This window comes from Balaenoptera physalus (genome assembly GCF_965194825.1).
Source record: "Balaenoptera physalus genome assembly, chromosome: 2".
NCBI lineage: Eukaryota > Metazoa > Chordata > Mammalia > Artiodactyla > Balaenopteridae > Balaenoptera > Balaenoptera physalus.
In genome coordinates this window covers 49,183,971-49,205,685 of record NC_138883.1, presented here as the reverse complement: position 1 = coordinate 49,205,685, position 21,715 = coordinate 49,183,971, and the positions used below count along the sequence as shown (strand labels likewise).

Below are 21,715 nucleotides of genomic sequence, written 5' to 3'. Positions count from 1 at the left end.
TACCACATCTTCTTTATCCATTCATCTGTCGATGGACACTTAGGTTGCTTCCATGTCTTGGCTATTGTAAATAGTGCTGCAATGAACATTGGGGTGCATGTATCTTTTCGAATTATATTTTTCTTCTGACATATACCCAGGAGTATTTTAAACAGTCACAAAAGAAACCATCTGAAAGTAATGCTGAAAGAATTTCAGAATGTTTGCTTATTTTTAAAAATCTCTGTATCCTCGTATATAATCTGGTGAATGCATTTTATTATGAAACCTTGTTATTTTAAAAGATAATTTCTGGATTTCCATAAACTCTCTCTTGATTAAAAAAAAAATCCTACCAGTTCTCCAGTCTGCCTTTCAAGTATGTCCAGAATCTGATGAAAGTCACCTCTCATTTCACCTTTGCTGCAGCCACTCTGGCCCACACCATCATTCAACCTCTTGGTTGAATGATTTCAGTAGCCACCTAATGGGTCTTATCCTGATTCTATCCTGGTCCCATGACAGTTAATACTCGAAAGGATCCTAATCTCACTGCTATTTAAAAGCCACCATGGTCCATCACTTCCTCTATCCCCACCTCTCTGGCCCTCATCCTCTCTGCTCCGGCCGCACATGCATCTAGCTTGCTCTCCCCTTGGAGCTTTGCTTGGCTGTGTCCTCACCTGATATGTTTCCCCGCAGATAGCTGCCTGTCCTCCCTTGCTTCAAGTATATGTTCAAATACCATTTTATCTGTGAGGCTCTCCCTGAGTAATCTTTATAAAGAGCATTCTCTCTACCTAATACTCTCTCCCCACACTCTTATTTGTTTTTATTTTTCTCCATATTGCTTTTTCTATGTATTTTGCATATATATTAGTTTCCTAAGGCTGCTATAACAAAGTACCACAAACTGGGTGGCTTGAAAAACAAATTTATTATCTCCCAGTTCTAGAGTCTAGAAGTCTGGCATCAAGGTGTGGGCAGAGTTGATTCCTTCCGAGGGTCTGAGAAAATATCTGTTCATTGCCTCTGTCCCAGCTTCTGGTGATGGCCGGCAATCCTTTTGCATTCCATGGTTTATACTCTGGTTTATATTTCCATGGTTTATATTCATGGTTTCAAACTCTGCCTCCATCTTCACATGGCTGTTTTCCCTCTGTGTCTCTCACTTCTTCATGTAAAGATGCCGTCCTATTGGATTAAGGGCCCACCCTGATGTAGTATGACCTCAATTTAATGTAACTAATTCCATCTGCAATGATCCTATTTCCAAATAAGGTCACATTCTGAGTTAGGATTTCAACACATCTTTTTTGGGAACACAGTTCAGCCCATAATAGCATATAGTGTATTTACTCGTTTATTTGATTGGCACCTGTATTTACCCACCAAAATGCAAGCTATTTCTGTTCACTAATATGTCCTTCATGCATCAAATGGTACCTGGGACAGAGTAAGAACTCAATAAATATTTTTAAAATGAATGAATGACCATAAATATGACATTTTCTAATCTTTTCTCAACTTCTTGCTAATTAAATAATGTTGTGATGAAAGTTTTTATGAATAATTTTCATCTGCTTCTTGAATTGTTTCCTTGGGTGTACTTCCAGAGATGGATAAAATCCAATCTACCATCCCTTATTCCAGTGCTGGTCCATACTGAATTAACAGGGAACCCTTATTCATTCAGATATTACTATTATTTTTTAATTTGTGAAGGAAATTTGAAGGAAAGAATGCTCTGGTTCATTGTGTTAAATGTTTGATAAGTAAATTAAGGGTTGAGTCAGAGTTTTAGTGAACAGTAACACACACCCCCCCCGCCCCCGCTTGCTCTGACACACTGCTGAGTTTCCCACCCTGGGCCAATCATAAGATCTGCCGATTCTGTACCTGTGTCTGGGCTGCTGAAGAAAAATCACTAACCACAGAGATTAGTGCCATTACTCATTTATTTTATGTAATCTAATCTCATTCAGGTCTCGCGTTGCCTGGTCGTTTTTCTTCATGCCCCTGGTTGGCTCTCTCTCCAATTCTCCACAGTGCTCGGTTCAATTTTTTTCTACCCTCTTCTATTTCTTTCTACCCTCTTCTATTTCTTTCTACCCTCTTGAGGACTCTCTTCTTGACTTGTAGACAGCCATCATCTCCCTGTCCTCACATGGTGGAGAGAGAGAGAGAGCAAGCTCTCTGGTATCTCTCCATATAAGGGCACTAATTTCATCATGAGAGCCCCTCCCTCATGACCGCAACTAAACCTAATTACCTCCCAAGGGCTCCATCCCAAATACAATAACATTGGGGATATGGGCTTCAACATATGAATTTTGTAGAGGACACAATTCAGTCCATAGCACTGACTATCCCTTAATTGATTCTATTTCCCAAGAGTCTATCCTTGGTTCTCCCCTCTTCTCATGCTATATGTTCTCATGACTTCAGAAAATCTAATGCTGGTTCTCAAGTCTGTATCACCATGTTTTTGCTACGTTTTAAGTTATTTATATATCTATATCAATATCTATATCTATGTATATGTAGATATTTTTCCCCCCACCTAGGAGTTGGTTTACCGTTTCCTTCAATGTTTTACGTGGTTTCATAGTTACAGTTAATGGCTAATGATAAAAATGTTCACTGAACACCTATTATTGGGAATTTAGATTGTTTCTGATTTGGGGGTATTATAAACAATACTATAACATATTTTCAAACATATATTTTTTTCTCTCATGTTATTTTTCCATAGGGTAAATTCTCAAGAGTCAAAGACTTTCAAAAAGTCAAAGAGATTAAATATTTTTATAGTGTTTGATATATATGTCCCTCATTTGAATCACATGGCCTGAAGGAGATATTCATACATTTTTAAAGACCATTCACCTACACATCCATCTTTTAAGAAAAATGGCCTCCCAACTTTTTGCTATTGTTATAATCATTAACTAGTTCTTGTTCTCTTAGAGAGTGGAGCCTCATATTAACTGGCTACCACCTACTGGGCCAGATTCAGAAACTGAAAGCCATGCTATATGGGCTTTGTGTGAGGGAACCAATCACCTTTGGGAGATTGGGAGAGATTGTACCCATTAAGTCCCTCCATACCATGCAATGCTAAATGACCCAATCTAATCCCTATTCTAAAAAGTATTTATAAATATGAGATGATCAAAGAGAACGTTGAAGGTTGTTGCTTTGTCTAGAGTAATAGTAAGCAAATGGCACTAATTATTAATGAAGCTGCACATTACAGTTGGCCCTGAGTATCTAGGCTGCTGGTGGATAATGCACCCCCCTCCATTTTGCTGAACCTTCCCATGTTTCTCTGCAATAAACTTTTTTGTTTGTTAATAATTGGTGCACAGATCCTCCTTATAACTCTGAAGGACTTGACTAGAAAAGTCAGTACACTACCACTTTACAGAAGAGACATGCCCCTTGACAATCTCACTAGTGGTAATGTCTGTGGGTCACCTGGGTCACCACAACTTATCCACTCTGGAGGTTGTCATGAAAACATTTTCTGGGGGGTTCAGTTCAATAATTGTAAAATGGTAGCTTAGGGTTGATTTATTTGATTACTAGTTTGAAAATCTCAGTGTTTAAATGGTCCTTAGTTATTGTAAATCAAGTTCACTAATAAAGAATCTGGCCTATGGAAAGTGAATCATTAGCGTTCTGTTCTAAACAATATTCTTCATTTGCTGGGAATTCATCTAATATTGATCTCAAATTGTTTAGTATGAAATCACAGAATGATCATAGACACAAAAGTCCTCAGACTTATAGAACTTGAGGCTCCACATTGTCTACTTGAATCTCTCATTTGATTTCTGTTGTGGCTGGTTGTTTGAGCTGTGGCCAACTGGAATGCTTTCATGTTCCTGTGTAGTACTAACCCCTATGCAGAAGATAGCAGTCATCGGTTAAATAAATCAGTTAAGAAGAGAACACTGGAACCTGTAGTAGGCACAAGTTTAAGGTGAGCCCCAATGAGTCACAGTCACATCCTTGTATAATTCCCTCCCCTTGAATGCTGTGAATTGCTTTTAGCAAATCGGATATGGCAAAGGTGATGGGATAGTCACTCCCATGGTTATGTTATTGTTATACAAGAGTCCATCGTAGCAGACTGGAGAAAGAGAGTCTCCTCTGGCCTTGAAGAAGGAAGCTACAACATGGCAATGAACTGCAGGCAGCCTCTAAAGGCTCAGAGTGGCCCCCAGCTGAGAGCCGGCGGAAAAACAGGGACCTCAGTCTTACAGCTGCAAGGAACCAAATTCTGCCAAAAGCCATGTGAATAACCATACCACCCCAAACTCCAGAAAGGCACACAACTAGGCTGACACCTGAATTGCAGCCTTGAGAGACCCTGAGCTGAGGACCCAGTTTAGCCATGCCTCGTCTCCTGACCTGCAGAAACTGAGATGATAAATGGGGGTTATTTTAAGCCACTAAGTTGGTAGTAATTTGTTACTCAGCAACAGAAAATTAATACAGTCTCCTTCTCAGGGTAGTATGTAAGAGGGTGGGTTTAAATCTCAGCTCTTCTATTCATTAGCTATTCAGCCTTAGCAAATTATTTAACCTCTCTGAGCCTCTGAATTTAACTATAAAAATAGTATGTATTTCAGGGTGTTGAGGATTGAATGAAATAATGCATGTAAGTCACTTGGGATGGTATCCGACACATAGTAAGTTCTTAACAAATGTTTTTTCTTGCCAGCAGAAGCTGGATATTTTTAGTTTCATAATGCTGAACATTTTCATTATGTCTTTCCTCCATGTACTCCATGTTTTGAATATTTTTGTCCATTATATTAATTTAGTTTACTAAGTAATAATTCACCTTCCCATCTATTTCTAATTAATCAGCTACACAGAACTTCTGATCAGCTTGAGATATTCTAGATAGAATAATTATAATTAATGTAATTTGGCTAAAAGCAAAGACATTTGGTGTTATAGTTAATGCAATTTCCATTAGCTTTTGAAATATTAAGAATGAGTGGTTGAACCGTGTTAAACCACTAGATTGGAACCAAAATGAAGTTGATTGATGGTAGATAGACATTGGGTGACTTTCTGAAGTTAAGCAAGGTAAGCATGCTTTCCCTTTATAAGCTACCGTATTTGCTCAGGTATTGTTGGGTGGGTGAAATTGGTGGAAAGAAAACTTTAAGTCCAAGTGAAAGGAGAAAGTGCCAAGAAAGGAAAAGAAAGACCTTAGATACAATATTAAAATTATTTAGGTACTTAATGCCTGGAAATTAATTTAAAAATTGTGAAAATTTTAGGAATTGTGCAGTGTCAATATTAGAGTTATGGTAAAGTGAATAAATACATTCTATTGGTGTTCTGTATTTTTATTTAAATGTTCTCATTTTACAATTTATTTTGTGTACAGCACTCATATTTGAGGTATGATTGCTACTCTTTCATTAGTGCTTTATTTCCTTTTTGAATATTATCTTAAAAACTACATTTCATTGTATTATTAGTATCAAGGCCTAATACATTCAGTTTTTTAGCTGAACACTTTCCAAGTTGATTACAGACTTAATAGGCATTTGTATTTAATAGAAGTTTCTTCTTTAAGCTTTAAGTTAAACTTAAGTTTAGTCTTTTTTTTTTCTTTAAGTTTCTGTAAGCTTCTTTTACACAAGCCTAGCTAGAATTCTGTTAAACAGAAATAGCCGTTATAAGGAATTGTTTCATCTAGTCTAAAAATATATTAATTTTTTTAATGCAGAAAAAAAATAAAGCTTAAGAAGTACATATGAAAAGTCAAGTTTAAATACATAGAATTTTCCAGTTTATACTCTGTATATACTTGGAAAAACACCAGTTCAGCAATACAACACACATATAACACATGCAGCAGACACAATATACACAGCACCCACCGTGCACACACACAAAACACACAGATGGCAACCCACATTAGCATATTAAAGGCTCTGAGAAGTCTTGCACGAGAAAACTACTGAACTTTGTTTAATCGTGTTTTCCTGAAATTAATCTCAGAATCCTTTCTCCCTCTCCCCACAAGTAACCCTGACTCCTGATGACTTAGTGCTCCCTGGCATGCACTTTGGGAATGACTGCTCCAGGAGATTTTCCTCCAAGGAGTTAACTATTATATAGGATGCCATGAGATGCCCCCAAATTTATGGGTGGAAGATACACACCACCATTGACATAACCAACAAATGAGAAACAGCACCTCCAAACTATGTAGAGAACGTTGAGGATTGTGGCAGGTACTGAAAACTGTGTTACTTCCTTCTAGAGTTCAGGTTCTTTCTTTCATGTACAGATAAAGCCAGGTTTGGCAGTCACTGTACTGCCGTTTTCCACTCACATAGGTAGAGAGGTCCTGTTGGGCATCAAAGATGGTCATCTTCCTGCAAACTGGGTCAGTAACCCAAAGACGGGAGTCTCCCTCCCTGGTCCTATCAGCAGACTTTGAGCTGACAGCATGATTTGGAGCACTATGCTTTCTGCATTCCTGACCCAGATGGCCAAAGGCAACTCCTTATCAGCTCATACCCCACTCTGTTTATTTCAAGGAGAATCAGAGAGGAATATATTTCAACATTTCAGGAACGCACAGTAGGGCATCGGGAGAGTGCTTACTCTGAAGAGTAAAAAGGTTTTGTCTTCATAAGGAAACTTCGACATTTGCTGTCAGGATGCCAGACCACAATTCTGTATAAGCTCTCCTTAAGGTTTAACTGACAATTGCCCAGTTTAATTGACAGGGACATTTTATTGCTGAAGTGAGAATAAAAGGTCCGCAGTGTCTAATGAGTTAATATTTACGTTTTGAATAAAACCATGATTTACACAGAGTGGCTTCTACTTTATTTAAAAAGTCAAATATTTTGGCAACTCCTAGATAAGCCTTTTATTAGTAAATTACCTATTTATTAAGGTACAGAGCAATGAAAGAACTTGCTAAAAAAATACGTATATTGATTCAGTTCCCTCAACATTTGAATGCATGCAAAGTATTTTGCTGTGCACTTTGCCTATCTATGTGCTCCGTAGCAGGAAGTAAATACAGGATACCTCATTCTTCCAAGATAATTTCTACACATCGAGGGTCTTATTTGATGGGTATTTGCAGACTGAATACACACAAGAGTCAACCTGTCTTTCTTCTCAAACATGTAGAACTACTAACGAGGCTGGAAAATGGCAAATAGCACTAATGTAGGACAGTTTCATAGTAATTTTAAAATGTGAAAGGACAACATCTATTCAGAAATTAGTTTATGATAAAATGAAAAGATTTCTCTGTCACTAATGCTGAACTGACATTTTCACCAGCTTCTTCTAGCCTTTTTAGTCTAGTGTTTTGAATTGAAACATCAGAGCCAGTACTTCAAAAAACACACATGGTTGAAGAAGCTGCATTGCTGATAGGGTATTTCTGCCCTATCAAAAGTGCAGAGACAAGAGCCTCCTTAACCCTTTGACTTGAGATCATTTCTAGAGACTTAGGTCATTTCCAGAGTCTCAGGTCTAGGTGCTGGGATTCAGAGGGCTGCCTCTTAATTGTCAGAGGGTGGGTTGCAATGGTTAATTTTATGTGTCAACTTGGCTAGGCCACAATACCTAGATATTTGATCAAATATTAATCTAGGCATTTCTGTGAAGGTTTTTTTAGATGAGATTAACATTTAAATCAGTAGCTTTGACTAAAGCAGATTGCCTTCCATCATGTGGGTTGGTCTTGTCCAATCAGTTGAAGACCTTAGTTGAAAAAGACTGATCTCTCCAGAAGAGGGGAGAATCCTGCAACAACATCTGCTTTCCCTGGGTCTCTAGCTTGCCAGCCTGTCCTGCAGATTTTGGACTTGCCAGCATCCATAATCATGTGAGCCAATTCCTTAAAATAAATCTCTCTCTCTATATACACATTCTATTGGTTCTGTTTCTTTGGAGAACGTTGACTAAAACATGGCTGGAACCTTTAATCTGCCTCATGGTCAAACTCATGAGTGGCTTCATCAAAGCAATGAGGGATGTCAAGGGAGACTTTGGGCAATCTGTCTTGGTCCCCCGGTTTGGCTTTGTTTTTTCCTGGATTTCTGCCTCTGGATACCTCCCTGAAAACCCTGGGACTCTCCTTCAGACTGGCCCCTTATATACCAGCTGACTCTGCTCTTTGAGTAACAGACTAGTCTCCCTTATACTACCTGCATCTGAGCCCCTTGACATTTTTCTCTCCAGCTTAAATTACATGTGGCATGCTCCTAACTTTGTACAACTGAAGAATCTATTTGGAATTTAAATAGTAATCAAATCTGAGTTCTAATGTCATACAAGGTTAATCAATTCATAGTTTAGGGCTCAAACAGCATTTTCTTGTACTTGTCCTGTTCTGTCAAAATGCCATTTTATACATTTTTTGTGTATTTCTGTTCATCGATTTCCACTAGACCCTTTACTGGAGGAGCGGACTATAAAACACCTAACTCATGGTGTCATTTGTGTGAATACAATATTATATGTAGATGACCTAACTCTGAATGGTGGTCATACAATTATTATAGTTATAGTGCTCATGTTTACTGAGTACTTATTATGTGCCAGGCACATAGTACCTTTGTTTACAGGTACTAAGCCCTTTAATCCTCACAACAGCCCTAACTGAGGTAAGTGCTGTTATTAGCCCCGTTTTGCAGATGAGGAAACTGAACTTCATGAAATGGAACTATAAACAGCCAAAGGTCCTGTGATTGTTCCACTGTACTTGTTGGGAGGCATTCCTGATGGCCTTGGAGATTTCCTCTTCTGCTTTCATCCACAAGTGCACACAGCATAGCTATCCTCTAAGCCTGCCTGTAAGGACACTACCCTGAGTAGCAGGGCAGATGGCTCTTTGCTTCCTACCACAGAGCAGAGCTCTCCCGGCTGATTCTCTCTTCCGAAGTTGCTGTGGTTTCCATTCTAGTGTCTGATTTGTCATGATTCCCATTTTTTCTACCCCGACCCCAAGTGACCCTTATTTTGCTGGGTTGCTGTATCCTGTCCCTTCTCCAGCGAGTCTCAGTAAATCTCCCTGTGGGCTCAGCATGCAGAGAGCCTGCGCTTCACCTCAGCTTCTTGGTCTGACCTGTCCTGCAAGACTGCAGGCTCTCGAGAGTTGAGGTTTCCTGTCCATACAAAGAATACACTGCTTCCCATGAAAAGATGCTCAACATCGCTAATTATTAGAGAAATGCAAATCAAAACCACAATGAAGTATCACCTCACACAGGTCAGAATGGCCATCATCAAAAAATCTACAAACAACAAATGCTGGAGAGGGTGTGGAGAAAAGGGAACCCTCCTACACTGTTGGAGGTAATGTAAGTCGATACAACCACTATGGAGGTCCCTTAAAAAACTAAAAATAGAGCTAACATATGATCTAGCAATCCCACTCCTGGGCATATATCCAGAAAAGACGAAAACTCTAATTTGAAAAGATACATGCACCCCAATGTTCATAACAGCACTATTTACAATAGCCAAGACATGGAAACAACCCAAGCACCCATTAACAGATGATTGGCTTAAGAAGATGTAGTATACATACACAATGGAATATTACTAAGTCATAAAAAAGAATGAAATATTGCCATTTGCAGTAACATGGATGGACCTAGAGATATTATACTTAATGAAGTAAGTCAGACAGAGGAAGACAAATATTATATAATATCACTTATACATGGAATCTAAAAAAATAATACAAATGAATCTATATACAAAACAGAAACAGACTCAAAGACCTAGAAAAAAATTTATGGTTACCAAAGGGGAAAGGGATGGGGGAGGGATAAATTAGGAGTATGGGATTAACAGATACAAACTACTATACACAAAATAGAGAAGCAACAAGGATTTACTGTACAGCACATGGAATTATATTCACTATCTTCTAATAACCTATAATGGAAAAAAATCTGAAAAAAATATAAGTGAATCACTTTGCTGTATACCAGAAACTAACATGTTGTAAATCAACTATACATCAATTAAAAAATAAATAAAAATAAAACCAATGAAAACAAACAAAAATACACTGCCTCCTCTTTCTGACTTGTGCATAAGATTATTTAGAATCTCTTTTCACATACCTTGTTCTGTAACCAAATTTGACACTGCTCATTTTATTTAAATATTGCTTCACTGAACCTATTACAATTATTCTCAGTGAATCTGGTTAGATTCTGGTTTGAGAAAACAACCTTCTCTTGCTGTAATACACTGAAGAAATCTTCCTGAAGCTAAATGAGCCCTTTCTGTGCTTCTCTCCCTGAGGCAGACTGCCATTGCCCGTTTAACATATTCCTTCCTTTGAGCTGAAGCATGCTTCTTCTCTGTTTCCTTAATCTTCTTATACTCCAGGAGCCCATGGCATGATAGCTGTGAGGCAGCTTAAAAAACATTACCCTCCGGAAAAGAGTAGCCGCTACTACCCAATGCATTAATTCCTGTTAGGATTGCTAAATTTGAGTCCTGCCAGCTCTGGGCAGACAGGGTTCTCACTGTCAGGAGGCAGAAATAGGAAACAGCTGATGGAGTTTGACACCTGAGAACAGGGCCATAGAGTCAGAAACAGAGGCAGTGGCTCCTGATGGTGGCTGATGTGAGAACCAAGAAAATAAAGGTCAAGTTGGAACCGGAAGAGAGAGTGGGAAGCCAGAAGTTGAGGCGGCAGGGACAGTAGAAGCTGAGGATAGGCTGGATTTGAGTACTACATCCAGGCTGAGAAGACAGCGTGTTGAAACCCAGAGACATTTATGCTGGTGCTTCCTCAGAGAGCAAGGGCTCTTCTGAGGTGACAGGAAGACCCCCATTCTCTGGGGATTAAAGAGTCTGATTGTGCTGCAGCCAGGACATGGGAGCTCTTCATACCATCAGTGATGTTCCTGATAGCACATTTATGTTCTTTTGTATAGAAGGAATTTGGATGTTCCTGGAGCATTGAATTGAACTGATGTGAGAGAGAGAGAGAGAGAGAGAAAGAGAGAGAGAGGAGGCTGTAACCTCTCTCTGAAATGCATATTTAAAAATTTAGCCATTTGTTTATCTGATTGTCTCCAGTCATAACATTCCATTTAGGAAAGGAAGGGGATCTGTTTTCTGAGTCAGAAATTTTAGTTTAACCATCTCATTTGTTATTCCTCTCACAGCAGAGGAAAGCAAAGTAAGTTGTAAAAATGGAATAATTATATTTCCTATTCTTGGGCGGCACATTTGTTCTTTCTTAACAGCATTAGAACAAATTCAGTGAAAACTCCTCGTATGAGTGCAAAAGTTAGCAACTGTTTATAAAATAAAGACTAGAATTCTGCATAGTGGGGAAGAGGCTGTACCCATCCACAGAGCAGAGAGATACAAACCTAGAGAAAATGATTTTTGAAACTTCTTTAAAGATATTCCTCCAACTTAATCCATAATTGTAGCATTCCCCACTTATTTTGCTGGTGCTTCATCATTCTGTCCCCTCTAGAGAAGAATCATCTCTTTGATAAAATAACTCTCATTTACCTCCAGTGTTGCTGGGATTCCCACGCATAAACCTGCGTAATTAGGGGCCCACAGGACATCTACATTCCTTCCCTGTTTGTCTCTCAAAAACTCATTCATTTTCAGTTTCCCTGAAACATCACACATGTTCTTGCCTTCCCTTCATTCTGCTCAGGCCCCAGTGCCCCGCCTCAGGGCAGCACACTTTCTAGAACTTTCCTGGGACATGGCACCTCTGTCAAAATGCCTGTGGCCTGAGTTCTGGTAAACAATGAAAGGCATGTGAGGACTTGTGGGCATAAGAAGAGTTTTGCCTTTGTGCTTTTTGTCAGTGGGAAGCCAAGGAGGCTGGCTCCATTTCAACCTCCAGACTTTCTTTTTATGAAGATAATGATGATCCCAGAGTCATATTATTGGCCTCCCTGCAGGCACTGAGAGGCAGCCAGCCTCATGTGCTCATGTTCCTTTGCCTTTCATTTGAAAATGACATGTCGGGGCACACAGACTTGGTCAAGAAATTTTAAGAGAAGAATTTCCAAATTTAATTAAATAATATTTAATAATAGTATCGTTAGCTCATTTGCACAGTGTATTGCAACACGCAAAGGCCTTTCACATGTATTATGCCATGTCATACTTGACACATTGGACCTGTCTTCAAGACCACACAACTGTTATAGCAAATGTTTCCCTCTGTTTCCATTGGGAAGTGTGACAGAAACTGAATATCTGCCCTTGACTCTTTTGCACTTGCCATCCTATTCTCATGCTTTTCAGTATAGACTAAATCCTTCCTTAATCTAGTGCCCCTTGTACTTCTCCTTTCATAGCCTAGCATTTAAGCTAAAATTAGGATTCAGGGCCATATTCTTGTTAATATCCCTTATAAGAAGGTGTGTTTCTGTTGTGTTAGCAACCTGTGTAGCTCATTCTTAGTCCGGACTTGCAACTAGCAAACTCACAGAATGAAAGCAAAGCACAGGTGGGCTGGCCTACAGGCCATTCTTTCCTCTTCTTTTCTGCAACAGCTTGCATCTCAAACAGTCCCCCAAGAGGATTATTTGATGAAATTTTGGCATATGGAAAATATAAATAGACTTTGTAAAATGGTATGGATGAGCAGAGATTTTTTGGAACTAATATATGAGAGAGAAAATGAACAACATTGAGATGGGAGTTGGATCCATAAACTCAAACTGAAGAACTGCTTTCTTTCTCCACAAAGACTTCAAAATACTAAATGGGCTTTGTGCCAATAGGTCCTCAGTGGGCTATACTACTGGGAGTTTAGGAAGCAAAATGAAGGACAAAATGTTCAACAAAAAAACCTTTTTATTGACTATAACATACATACAAAAAAGTATGTTGTGCAGTGCATTGTGTATGTGTGTGTGTGCATATTTCCTAGCTCTGCTCATGGAAAAGGCTTAGAAGCAATGATCAAACCAGTAGCAATAAGCATGCTTGAAACTGAGCAGGACCCTGTAGGGCCCTCCTGGGTACAAAAGTCTTTCCCTGCCTCCCATTTCATGTTTTTCGGAAAAAGGCTTTGGCCTCCTAGACCTTACCTGAGTTCTAAAGGACAGATTCAAACAGTTACTAATTAGGGAAGGGACGGAATGCAGAAACAAAGGAGGAGCAGACAAGAAACAAAAGTGTAGATGAAGCAGGGTCCTGGTTCCTCCTCGAAGGATATACATAACAATATATCTCTGAGTTCTTCTACAGAAACTAAGATCCCCACTCAGGTGGAGGATGGTAACTTCAGGCTGAGCACAAGATTCCTGGAGCACTGCCCTGTTACCTCACCACCAACCAATCAGAGAAACGTCATGCACCCTGCAGCCCTCCCTCAAAATTTTGCCTATAAAAACTCTTCCCTGAAAACCATCAGGGAGTTCAGGCTTTTTGAGCATGAGCTACCCATTCTCCTTGCTTGGCCCTTCAGGAAAACTTTTTCTGTTCCAACTCTGACGGTTCAGTTTGTCTTCACTGTGCTTTGGGCACATGAACTTGGATTCTATGACATCCTTAGTGCCCAGATTGTAGTCTTGAAATGCCATTTCCCACTAAAGGAATCTAGACAAATTCCAGGTTTGGGGTGGAAAATGTAGGATATGCACCTGGAACATCTTGTCATAATAGATAGTGAGGAAGCTATCAAACACCACCAGGGCTATGTCAGAAACACCCTGGAGCCAACTTGAAAAGGCTTCTATTGGCCAAAGGGTGACAATTTAAGCTTTAAAAAGGATAATAATTATAATTTCTTGAAGCCCATCAAATAAGTTAAAATCCATGACTTCATAATGATATTTTAAAAAATTGATTTCCTTCAGAGGATGGTAGGGAACCAATTATTTTTGTGAACATTGGTAGATGAAGGAAAAGAATCATTTATTCTGTTTTTCCTATGTGAATGGTATCATGGGGTAACCAAATAGTAGATGAGGGAAAATGTTTATTTATAAAAGTGTTCCAACGGATGGATTAATAAGTAGAAAAGAAATGATAGAAGTAGAGTATCACTCTTTTGCAACACCCTTTGGATGAATAAGTCTTGGCATCAAGCACCAACAGCTGCTATCATTGCAAAAAGAGAGACAAGCAGACATACCACATGGCTCTTGGTGAGAGAACAAATTAGCACCTAGAGTCTTGCCAAGAGATCAAACCTGAGGTTGACCAAGCCTCTGGATTCACCTGCCCATTTGCAGAAAACATAGAAGACAGAGGAGCATGGTGAACTGCCCCGAGAGTGTACAATCAGTAAAGTGCCGATGGTGGGAGTTCTACAGGTCAGATACCCAGAGAAGTTGTAAGAAAAAAGAAAGGGATGGAGGAGAGAACCTGTAGAATATAATAGACTTAAAAGACATGTCAAATTTACAAATGGGTAATGCTGTACTGTAGTATACCAGGATGCATACTTAGGTGATAAAACTACAAAGAAACTCAAGTATGATATGATTAGCTTAAAAGAGTAGTGGTTAACCTTGTGAGGAGGAAGACACATTGACCAGGATGGGACACGTGGAGGGGCTTTGGGGGTGGCTTGCAAAGTTCTGTTTCTTGACCTGGATGGTGGTTGCTAAGGTGTTCACCTCGTACCAATTCATTAAACTATACATTCACTTTGTGTTGTTTTCTGAATCAGTTTTATTTTATAATGGAAAGGTTGAGAGAAGAAAATAGAGTAGCAATTTTTAAATTTACATTTCATGAATGCCATAAAAAACATTGACAGTCAAGAGCAGTTTGTGTCAAGAAGCAGTATGATGGAATGATAGAGAGAATGGGCACGGGAGCCACCCCAATAGGGTCCAAATCCCAGCTTTGACCACTTAGAAGCTGGGTAACCCAGAGCAAGTTACTCAGCCTCTTTGTGTCTCAGTTTTCTCATCTGTAAAATGGATGTCATTATAGTTTGTAAATCATGAGGTTTAAGTGAGATGATACATGTGAATGTTTAGAATATTGCCAGGCACAGAGTAAGAGCTGAGTATGTTAGCTATGCTATTTCTTTCTATTTCTTAAAACTTTCGTTCTTTCCTCTTAATTTTCCTCACATACTGCAGCACTATCTCTTTCTTAAAAATCCCTGGTGGCATGGTGGTGGGGACATTGTCCCCTAGCCCTAGTCTGTGCCACTTTGTCCTTCTATCCTCTGCTCCCCATTCTGTATTTAAAGACCCCCAAGGAGGAACCTAGCAAGGCAGGGAGGGAAAGATCCCACCTGGGCAGAGTCAGAATCTGTTTAATGGCGAGAGAGGAGGGAAAGAGACTTTTCTTATTTGCCCCTGGCTCCTCAGTGTCAGTATATGACACCACGTAGGCATGTAATAGACATTTGTTGAAAGGATGAGTGAAAGACCTTGCAGAACATGATTTAAAAAGCGCTGTTCAAGTATTTTTTTTTTCACAAAGAGTCTGAAGTGGTCCATGGCTTTACTTCTGCCTCCCTCCTGCCTTGCTTCTTCCCTGCTGCCCCATTTTGGTATTCACGGCTTTGTATGAGTCTGTTAGTCTAAATGTATCTCTTGGCAAAATGTGTATATTGCACTTGTTCTCCCTTTAGAATGGCACACATTGACCCTAGCCCTATACCTGCTGGTCATCTTGCTGCTGCCCCTCGGAGCGCCTTCCTGCCCAGCAGACCTGTTCATCCTGTCCCCTCTCCCTCTGATGTCCTTCCTGTCATTGTTCCCATACTTGGCACCTTCCCATCCTATGGGTACAGTGTAGACGAGTTCATTACGGCAAAGCCTTTCTTGGCTAGCCTCTTATGGGTCAAGGTCTCTGTCCCCTGCCTGTTGAATCTTCCTGTTTTCCTTCAAAGCACTTACCATGTGTTCTTTTTGTTGAATACATGGAGGAGCAAATGGCCATTACGACAAATGACTAGATCCAGGTACACGAATGGAGGTGGGAATGTGAGTTGACCCTCACATTGTCTCTGCCATAACTTTCGTGAAGGTACTAGGACCGTTGAGCTGCCTAGTTTCTGGTTCTCAGTGAGTGCTCGGTAAAAACTTTGTGAATGAATGGATAAAGTGGATAATAGGTGTAGCCTCAGGCTTGGAGTTGGGCAGGTGGTTCTACGAGGTGAAGGATCAGAGCCTCATGAGGAGGTAGAGCAAGGAGATGGGGAATCCAGGGCAGGGGTGTTCACAACCTTAAGGAAACGTGCAATTTTACTATAGGGAGGGGGACCACCCCATAACTTTATCAGAGATGGACCGGGAGGCAGGGTTTAGGAACTGGGGCTAAGGCCAAAGCCAAGGACTAGGGCCTGGGGTTGGTGAGCAGGAGTGCTGGACCTAATGGGTGCCCAGGGGGAAGTCCTTGAGACCTGACTCTGGCAGGCATTTCTGAGATTCCTGAGAGTGACTGATGACTAGATTCCATCAGGGGTGTCAGCACGGCCTGCCCCTGTCAGGGTGCTGTAGGACTTGGGGTGGCCTGTATTTGCAGACAGAGTAGAGCTTAGAAAGGCTTGACTTTGAACTTTGTTTTTGTCACTTCGTGACTGTGTGACCTTGGGCAAGTTCTTAACTTCTCTGAGACTTGGCTTCATTGTCTATAAAATGAAGATCAAAATACCTACCTTCTGTGGCTGTTTTGAAGATGAAATGGGATAACATGAAACACCTTGTCCAGTATTGCTCACACCTAGCTACGGAGAGTTTTAACAAGGCACACACACGTGGGCCTGACTGTTGGAGATTATGACTTAGGAACTCTGGGGTGGGTTCCAAGCGTCTATGGTTTTAGAAAGTTTACAGATGATCACAAAACTCAGGCTGACTTGAGCAGCATTGGATTGCCATAGTAAGGCAACGAGAAATGGTAGCTTCTTTACGCACCTCCTCCTTCACTGCCATCACCTCCAATTCTTTCCTATCCTTTTCTCCTTTTTTTTCCTTTGGTATTAGGTGTGGGCATAAGTGGACTCAGTCATGGGGTGCGTGCGGAAGCAGAGGCATGAAAAACAAGTAAAGGCCTACAGTGTTCCTGTTGGACATTGATTCTAGCAAATGCTGGATGAAAGCTACAAGACTGAGGTCCTGCTGCTAATTAGTCAGCTTTAAGTGTCTGGAACAGCGAAGATGAAGATATGAAAAATGGTACTTTCAGTACTTCGTCTGAAGGAAATAAGTCTTATACATGCTTTTCCAGTTTTTCTAGATTTTAAAAAATGACTTTCTGCTAGAGAGCTTTTGTCAAACAAAGCACACCCATTTTAAAATAAAGGTTGTAGAGTGGTTTAATTTACTTATTCAATGAAAATTTACCGAGTGCCTACTGGGTACGTGACACTGGGCTAAGAATCATGGAGATATGATTTCATTCAATAAATATTTAATGAGCATGGCTCTAAGGTGTTGGGATGTATCAGTGAAAAAAGTAAAAACCAGATAAAAATCCCTACCCTCTTGGAGCTTACATTATGAGAGGGAGAGAGGGGCAATAAAAAAGTAAACATAGTCAGTAAATTATAAAATGTTAGAATGTAATAAGATGTTAAAGAATATTTTATATAAGATAGTTAAGGAGATTCATTGAGCAAGTACTTGAAGAAGGAGCAGAAGTTTTACTATGTGGGTATCTGGAGTAAGAACATTTGAAGCAGAAGGACCAGCCAGTGCAAAGGCCCTGAGGCCCGCAGGGGATGTCTGAGGAAGAACAAAGGGGCCAGGGTGGTCTCAGTGAAGTGAGAGAGGTTAGGTAAAGGGCGATGAGGTCAAAGAGAAAATGGCCAGATTATGACAGGTCTTGTCGGGCATTTAGGACTTTGGCATTTATACTGAGTGAGATAGAATGCCACTGGGGGGTCAGGAGCAGAGGGGGCTTGGACTTGTATTAAAACAGGATCACTCTGGCTGCAGCATTGAGAAGAGATTGTAGGAGGGCAGGGCTACAAAAGAGGAGACAGTAAGGAGGCTTCCAGAGGCTTGGACTAAGATGGTGGCAATGGAAATGGTGAGAAGTGGACATATTTTGGAGAAAAATTCAGCAGGATTTCCTGACAGGTTGAAGTGGGTGTAAGAGAAAGAGTGGAACTACTGACTCTACAGTTTTTTGTTTTGGGTTGGTTTAGTTTTTTTGTTTGTTTCTTTGGTTTTGCCTGAGCAACCAACTGAAAGGATGGAGTTGCTTTCAAGATGGGGGATAGTGGGTAAAGATATTTGGGGAAGGAATACTAAAGTTTGCTTTTGGTCATTGGAGTCTGACTCTCAAGTGGAGATGTCCGGGAGGCACTGATTGACTAAGAGTCTAGATTTAGGAGAAGCACCTGGGATGAAAGGCACATGTGGGCGCCATCAGGGTAGAGATGGTGTGTAAGGCCAGGGACTGCATGAGATCACCGGGTAGTGCAGATGGAGAGCAGGACAAGGGCAAGGCCTAAGCCCCAGGCTCCCCAAGAGGTCTGGAGGAACCCGCAAAGGAGTCTGATGAGGAACGTCCGGTGAAGTGAAAGGGAAATCAGGAGAGTGTGGTGCCCTGGAAGCCGCGAGAAGCAAGCATGGAGGGAAGAGTGTGAGAGGATCTGCGCCAAGCTTGCCGGAGGGTCAGGTTAGAGGAGGGCTGAGAAGTGACTGGTGGGTTCAGTAAGGGGGAGGCTATTGTCACTCTGACAAGAGCAGAGTCTGTGGTGTAGAGGCTGAAAGCCAGTGTGGATGGGTTTAAGAGACAAGGGGAGGGGAGGAATTGGAGACAGAGTAGAGGGATTGGAAGTAGCCAGTAGGGGAATTGGGGGCAAAAGAAGTTTCTCAGTTTGTTTTCAGTTTTTAAATGGGAGTGACTATAGCAGTTTTGTGTGACAATGAGAATAACTGAATAAGAAGAGGAGGGATTCTTGGTGCTGGAGAGAGAGGAGTTGGTGGACCCATGTTCTTGAATAGGTGGGAATGGATGGATCTAGAGCATGAGGGTGGGGGTGTGTGGCATTAGGTGGACGACTATAGTCTGGGCGGGGGAGAAGGCAGGACACACAGGTCCTGAAGCCAGAGGGTGGGTAGTGGGGTGAGTTTGTGGATTTCTTTTCTGCTGGCTTCAACTTTCTCAGTGAAATAGGAAGCAAGGCCATCATCTGAAAGTGAGGATGGTGGAGAAGCTATCAGAGGCCTGAGGAGAGTGCATAAGGTATTACTACGTGGTTGTCTAGGAGAGTGGAAAACAGACACGGTTGCCTGGCAGCGGCAAGAGCTCACTGATGTTCCTCATCACGAAGTTGAAGTGGGATCACTGAGTGTGGCTGTGAGTTCTCCCCCAGCTGTGTTTAGCTGTTCAGGTGCAGGCAGTTTGCTGGATTTAACCAGGGTTGAGGTTCTGCCAAGTGAAAAAGCTAGAGGGGCCAGGGAGTCATTACGATGACTGACCAGGTGATTTCAGTGGGCAAAAAAGGGAAGAGGGTGAAGGACGGCAAAAGGTGGCGGGATCAATGGATCAGGGCTCCCAGTGGCTGAAGGCCTGTTGTAGTTGGGGCATGAGGTGAAGTGAACTGGAGAGCTAGGAGGTGAGGGGTCAGACACCGGGATGGATGAAAAATGAGAATGTGGATGGCATGGTCATTTTTCACCACCACACCTGACTGGACTACACTTTTTATTCCTCCTTAGAGTTAGATATGGCCAGTGACTAGTTCTGGCGAATGAAACGTGAGTGGAAAGGACGTACCCTGTTTCTAGGCCTGGCCCGTAAGAAATCCTCTCCTGCTATCCCATATCCTTCCTCTCTTCTGTCTGCCAGCTGGATGCAGAGAATCCAGCAAAAGAACTGTTAGACCTGGGAAAAGGCGGCACCTCAAGTCAGAAGGATCCTGGGTCCCTGCATCACCATGTGGAAGGTTCTCCACCCAACCCCAATATGGTGATGTGCCACGAGCCAGGAATAAGCTCAGGCTGTGCTTATGTTGTTAGATTTTGTGATATTTATAAAGCATCGATCCCACCCTGGCTAAATCAGAGATGCTGAAATTATTGCTCTGGGAGGGTTTGTTCATCGGAGTGAGTAGCCGAGGGGAGATGTCAAACACAATTGTCAGAGGAGAAGCGTTCAAGTGACTAAGAGGACAGGTTGGATGTTCCATCTATGTGTGTGTTGAAATCACCAAGAGAAGGGAGAGAAACAGTGCGGGAGAGAGTGACAGTGAGCCAGGAGCTAAAGTAATCAAATGACGAGAAGGGTCCTAGCAACCGGGAGAGGTAACGAGTGATAGAAGGTGACAGCTTGAGAGAAAGGCTGAGGGTTTTAGCAAGGAAGGAGGGAGAGTGGTATGGAGGCAGTGTTGCAGGGCAAGGAGGACACCCACTCCGCCTCCAGGCCCAGAGATGTCAGAAGAAGGAGGGGAAACATCACCGCTGCCTGCGAGGGGAGCAGTGCCCACAGGAGGGGCCCCAGCTGGAAGGAACATTCAGAGAAGAGGCTGAGGATATAATAGATGTTGCTGAAGAAGGATTGTGAATCCAGAGGGCGCCCTGCACACTGGGGGCGTGGGGGGGTGTCTTGCGGTTTGAGGATCTTGTGATTGGAAGGTGGATACAGCATGAGGGATGTGAGGAGCCTAATGGGAAGTAAAGAATGAGAGAAGTGGGACGACCTGGGAGCCTGGGCTTCTCGTGGCCAGTGATACAGACAAGGATAGCAAACATGGTACAATTAGTCCTGGGGGACCCAAGGCCAATAGTGGTGGCTCCCTGGGGCTCAGTTTTGAGTCCTGTTGGCGGATGCAAGTATGTCTGGAGAAATATGGAATTAGTCCCACTCAAAGTCTGTTCTCCAGCTCACAGGCTCCTTCCTCAGCCCTGAGGATGGGAAGAAAGTAGGTCCAGGGGAGTTAGGTCTAATAGATGTGATGAAGATACCACCCCACTTGCAGGACCCTCACATTTATAGAAATAGGTGCCCATGTAATGATGCTTCAATGGACAAACCAGAGCAGAAAGATTGTCCATTGAAGCATCATTGAAAAGTTTGCTCTGTGAATATTCAGAAAACAGAGTCAGCGTGCTGTTGACTTTCCTGTGTGTGACTGGGCAGCTATGCATGGGCCCCACCCGCCCAGGTGAGTCATAGCTAATTCCCTCAGCCCTGTTGCTCACTTGGACACTTGAAAGAAATGCAGGACTTGGCCATCCCCCAGACCAACTGAATCAGCATCTGCATTTGAACCAGATGCCCAGGTGATTCGTAGGCACAGTCAAGTCTAGAATCACTGTGAACGCATTTCTTGTTGTTAGCAGGGACAAAGCAGATGCTTCCAAGAAGAAAAGGCAAGTGTCAGAAGCAGCCCCAGGAAAGATTACATGTTACTCATCAACCTTAAAATCCCAAATTCAGTGCTTTTTTATCTAGCCCTGGCAGTGGGTTGGATTCATGTGAACTTCATTAAAAAATAAAACAAACAACTTCTAACTTGCATGACTCGAAAAACATTTCATTGTTTCTTTAGGGAGAAATAGATCAGAACAGACAAAGTTGATTATACAGAATAAGGAAAAAAACAACTCTGAACTTTTAACCTACCCGTGTTGTTGTGCAGAATCTTAGAATCACAGAATTCCAGAATGTAGAGCAGTAGTTCTCCATGTCGGCTGTATATTAGCATCACCTTGGAAGCTTTCAAAAAGCAAAAACCAAACAAACAAAAAACCCCAATGCTGAGCCCCAACCCCAGTTATTCTGATTTAACTGT

At 41.6% G+C, this 21,715-nt stretch overlaps 1 protein-coding gene and 1 long non-coding RNA gene across 2 annotated transcripts in view; one reads left to right on the top strand and one right to left on the bottom strand.

The window, feature by feature from the left end:
• TMX1 (thioredoxin related transmembrane protein 1) overlaps positions 1 to 16,968 on the top strand; it is a 110,954-nt gene extending 93,986 nt beyond the window's left edge. Inside the window, exon 9 of the mRNA XM_082448417.1 lies at positions 16,953 to 16,968. Within this exon, the coding sequence (XP_082304543.1) occupies position 16,953 (1 nt within the window). The 3' untranslated portion in view covers positions 16,954 to 16,968. The remainder of the gene's footprint in view (positions 1 to 16,952) is intronic.
• LOC309654458 overlaps positions 1 to 21,715 on the bottom strand; it is a 595,613-nt gene that overhangs the window by 42,346 nt on the left and 531,552 nt on the right. The gene's annotated exons all lie outside the window — the stretch shown is intronic.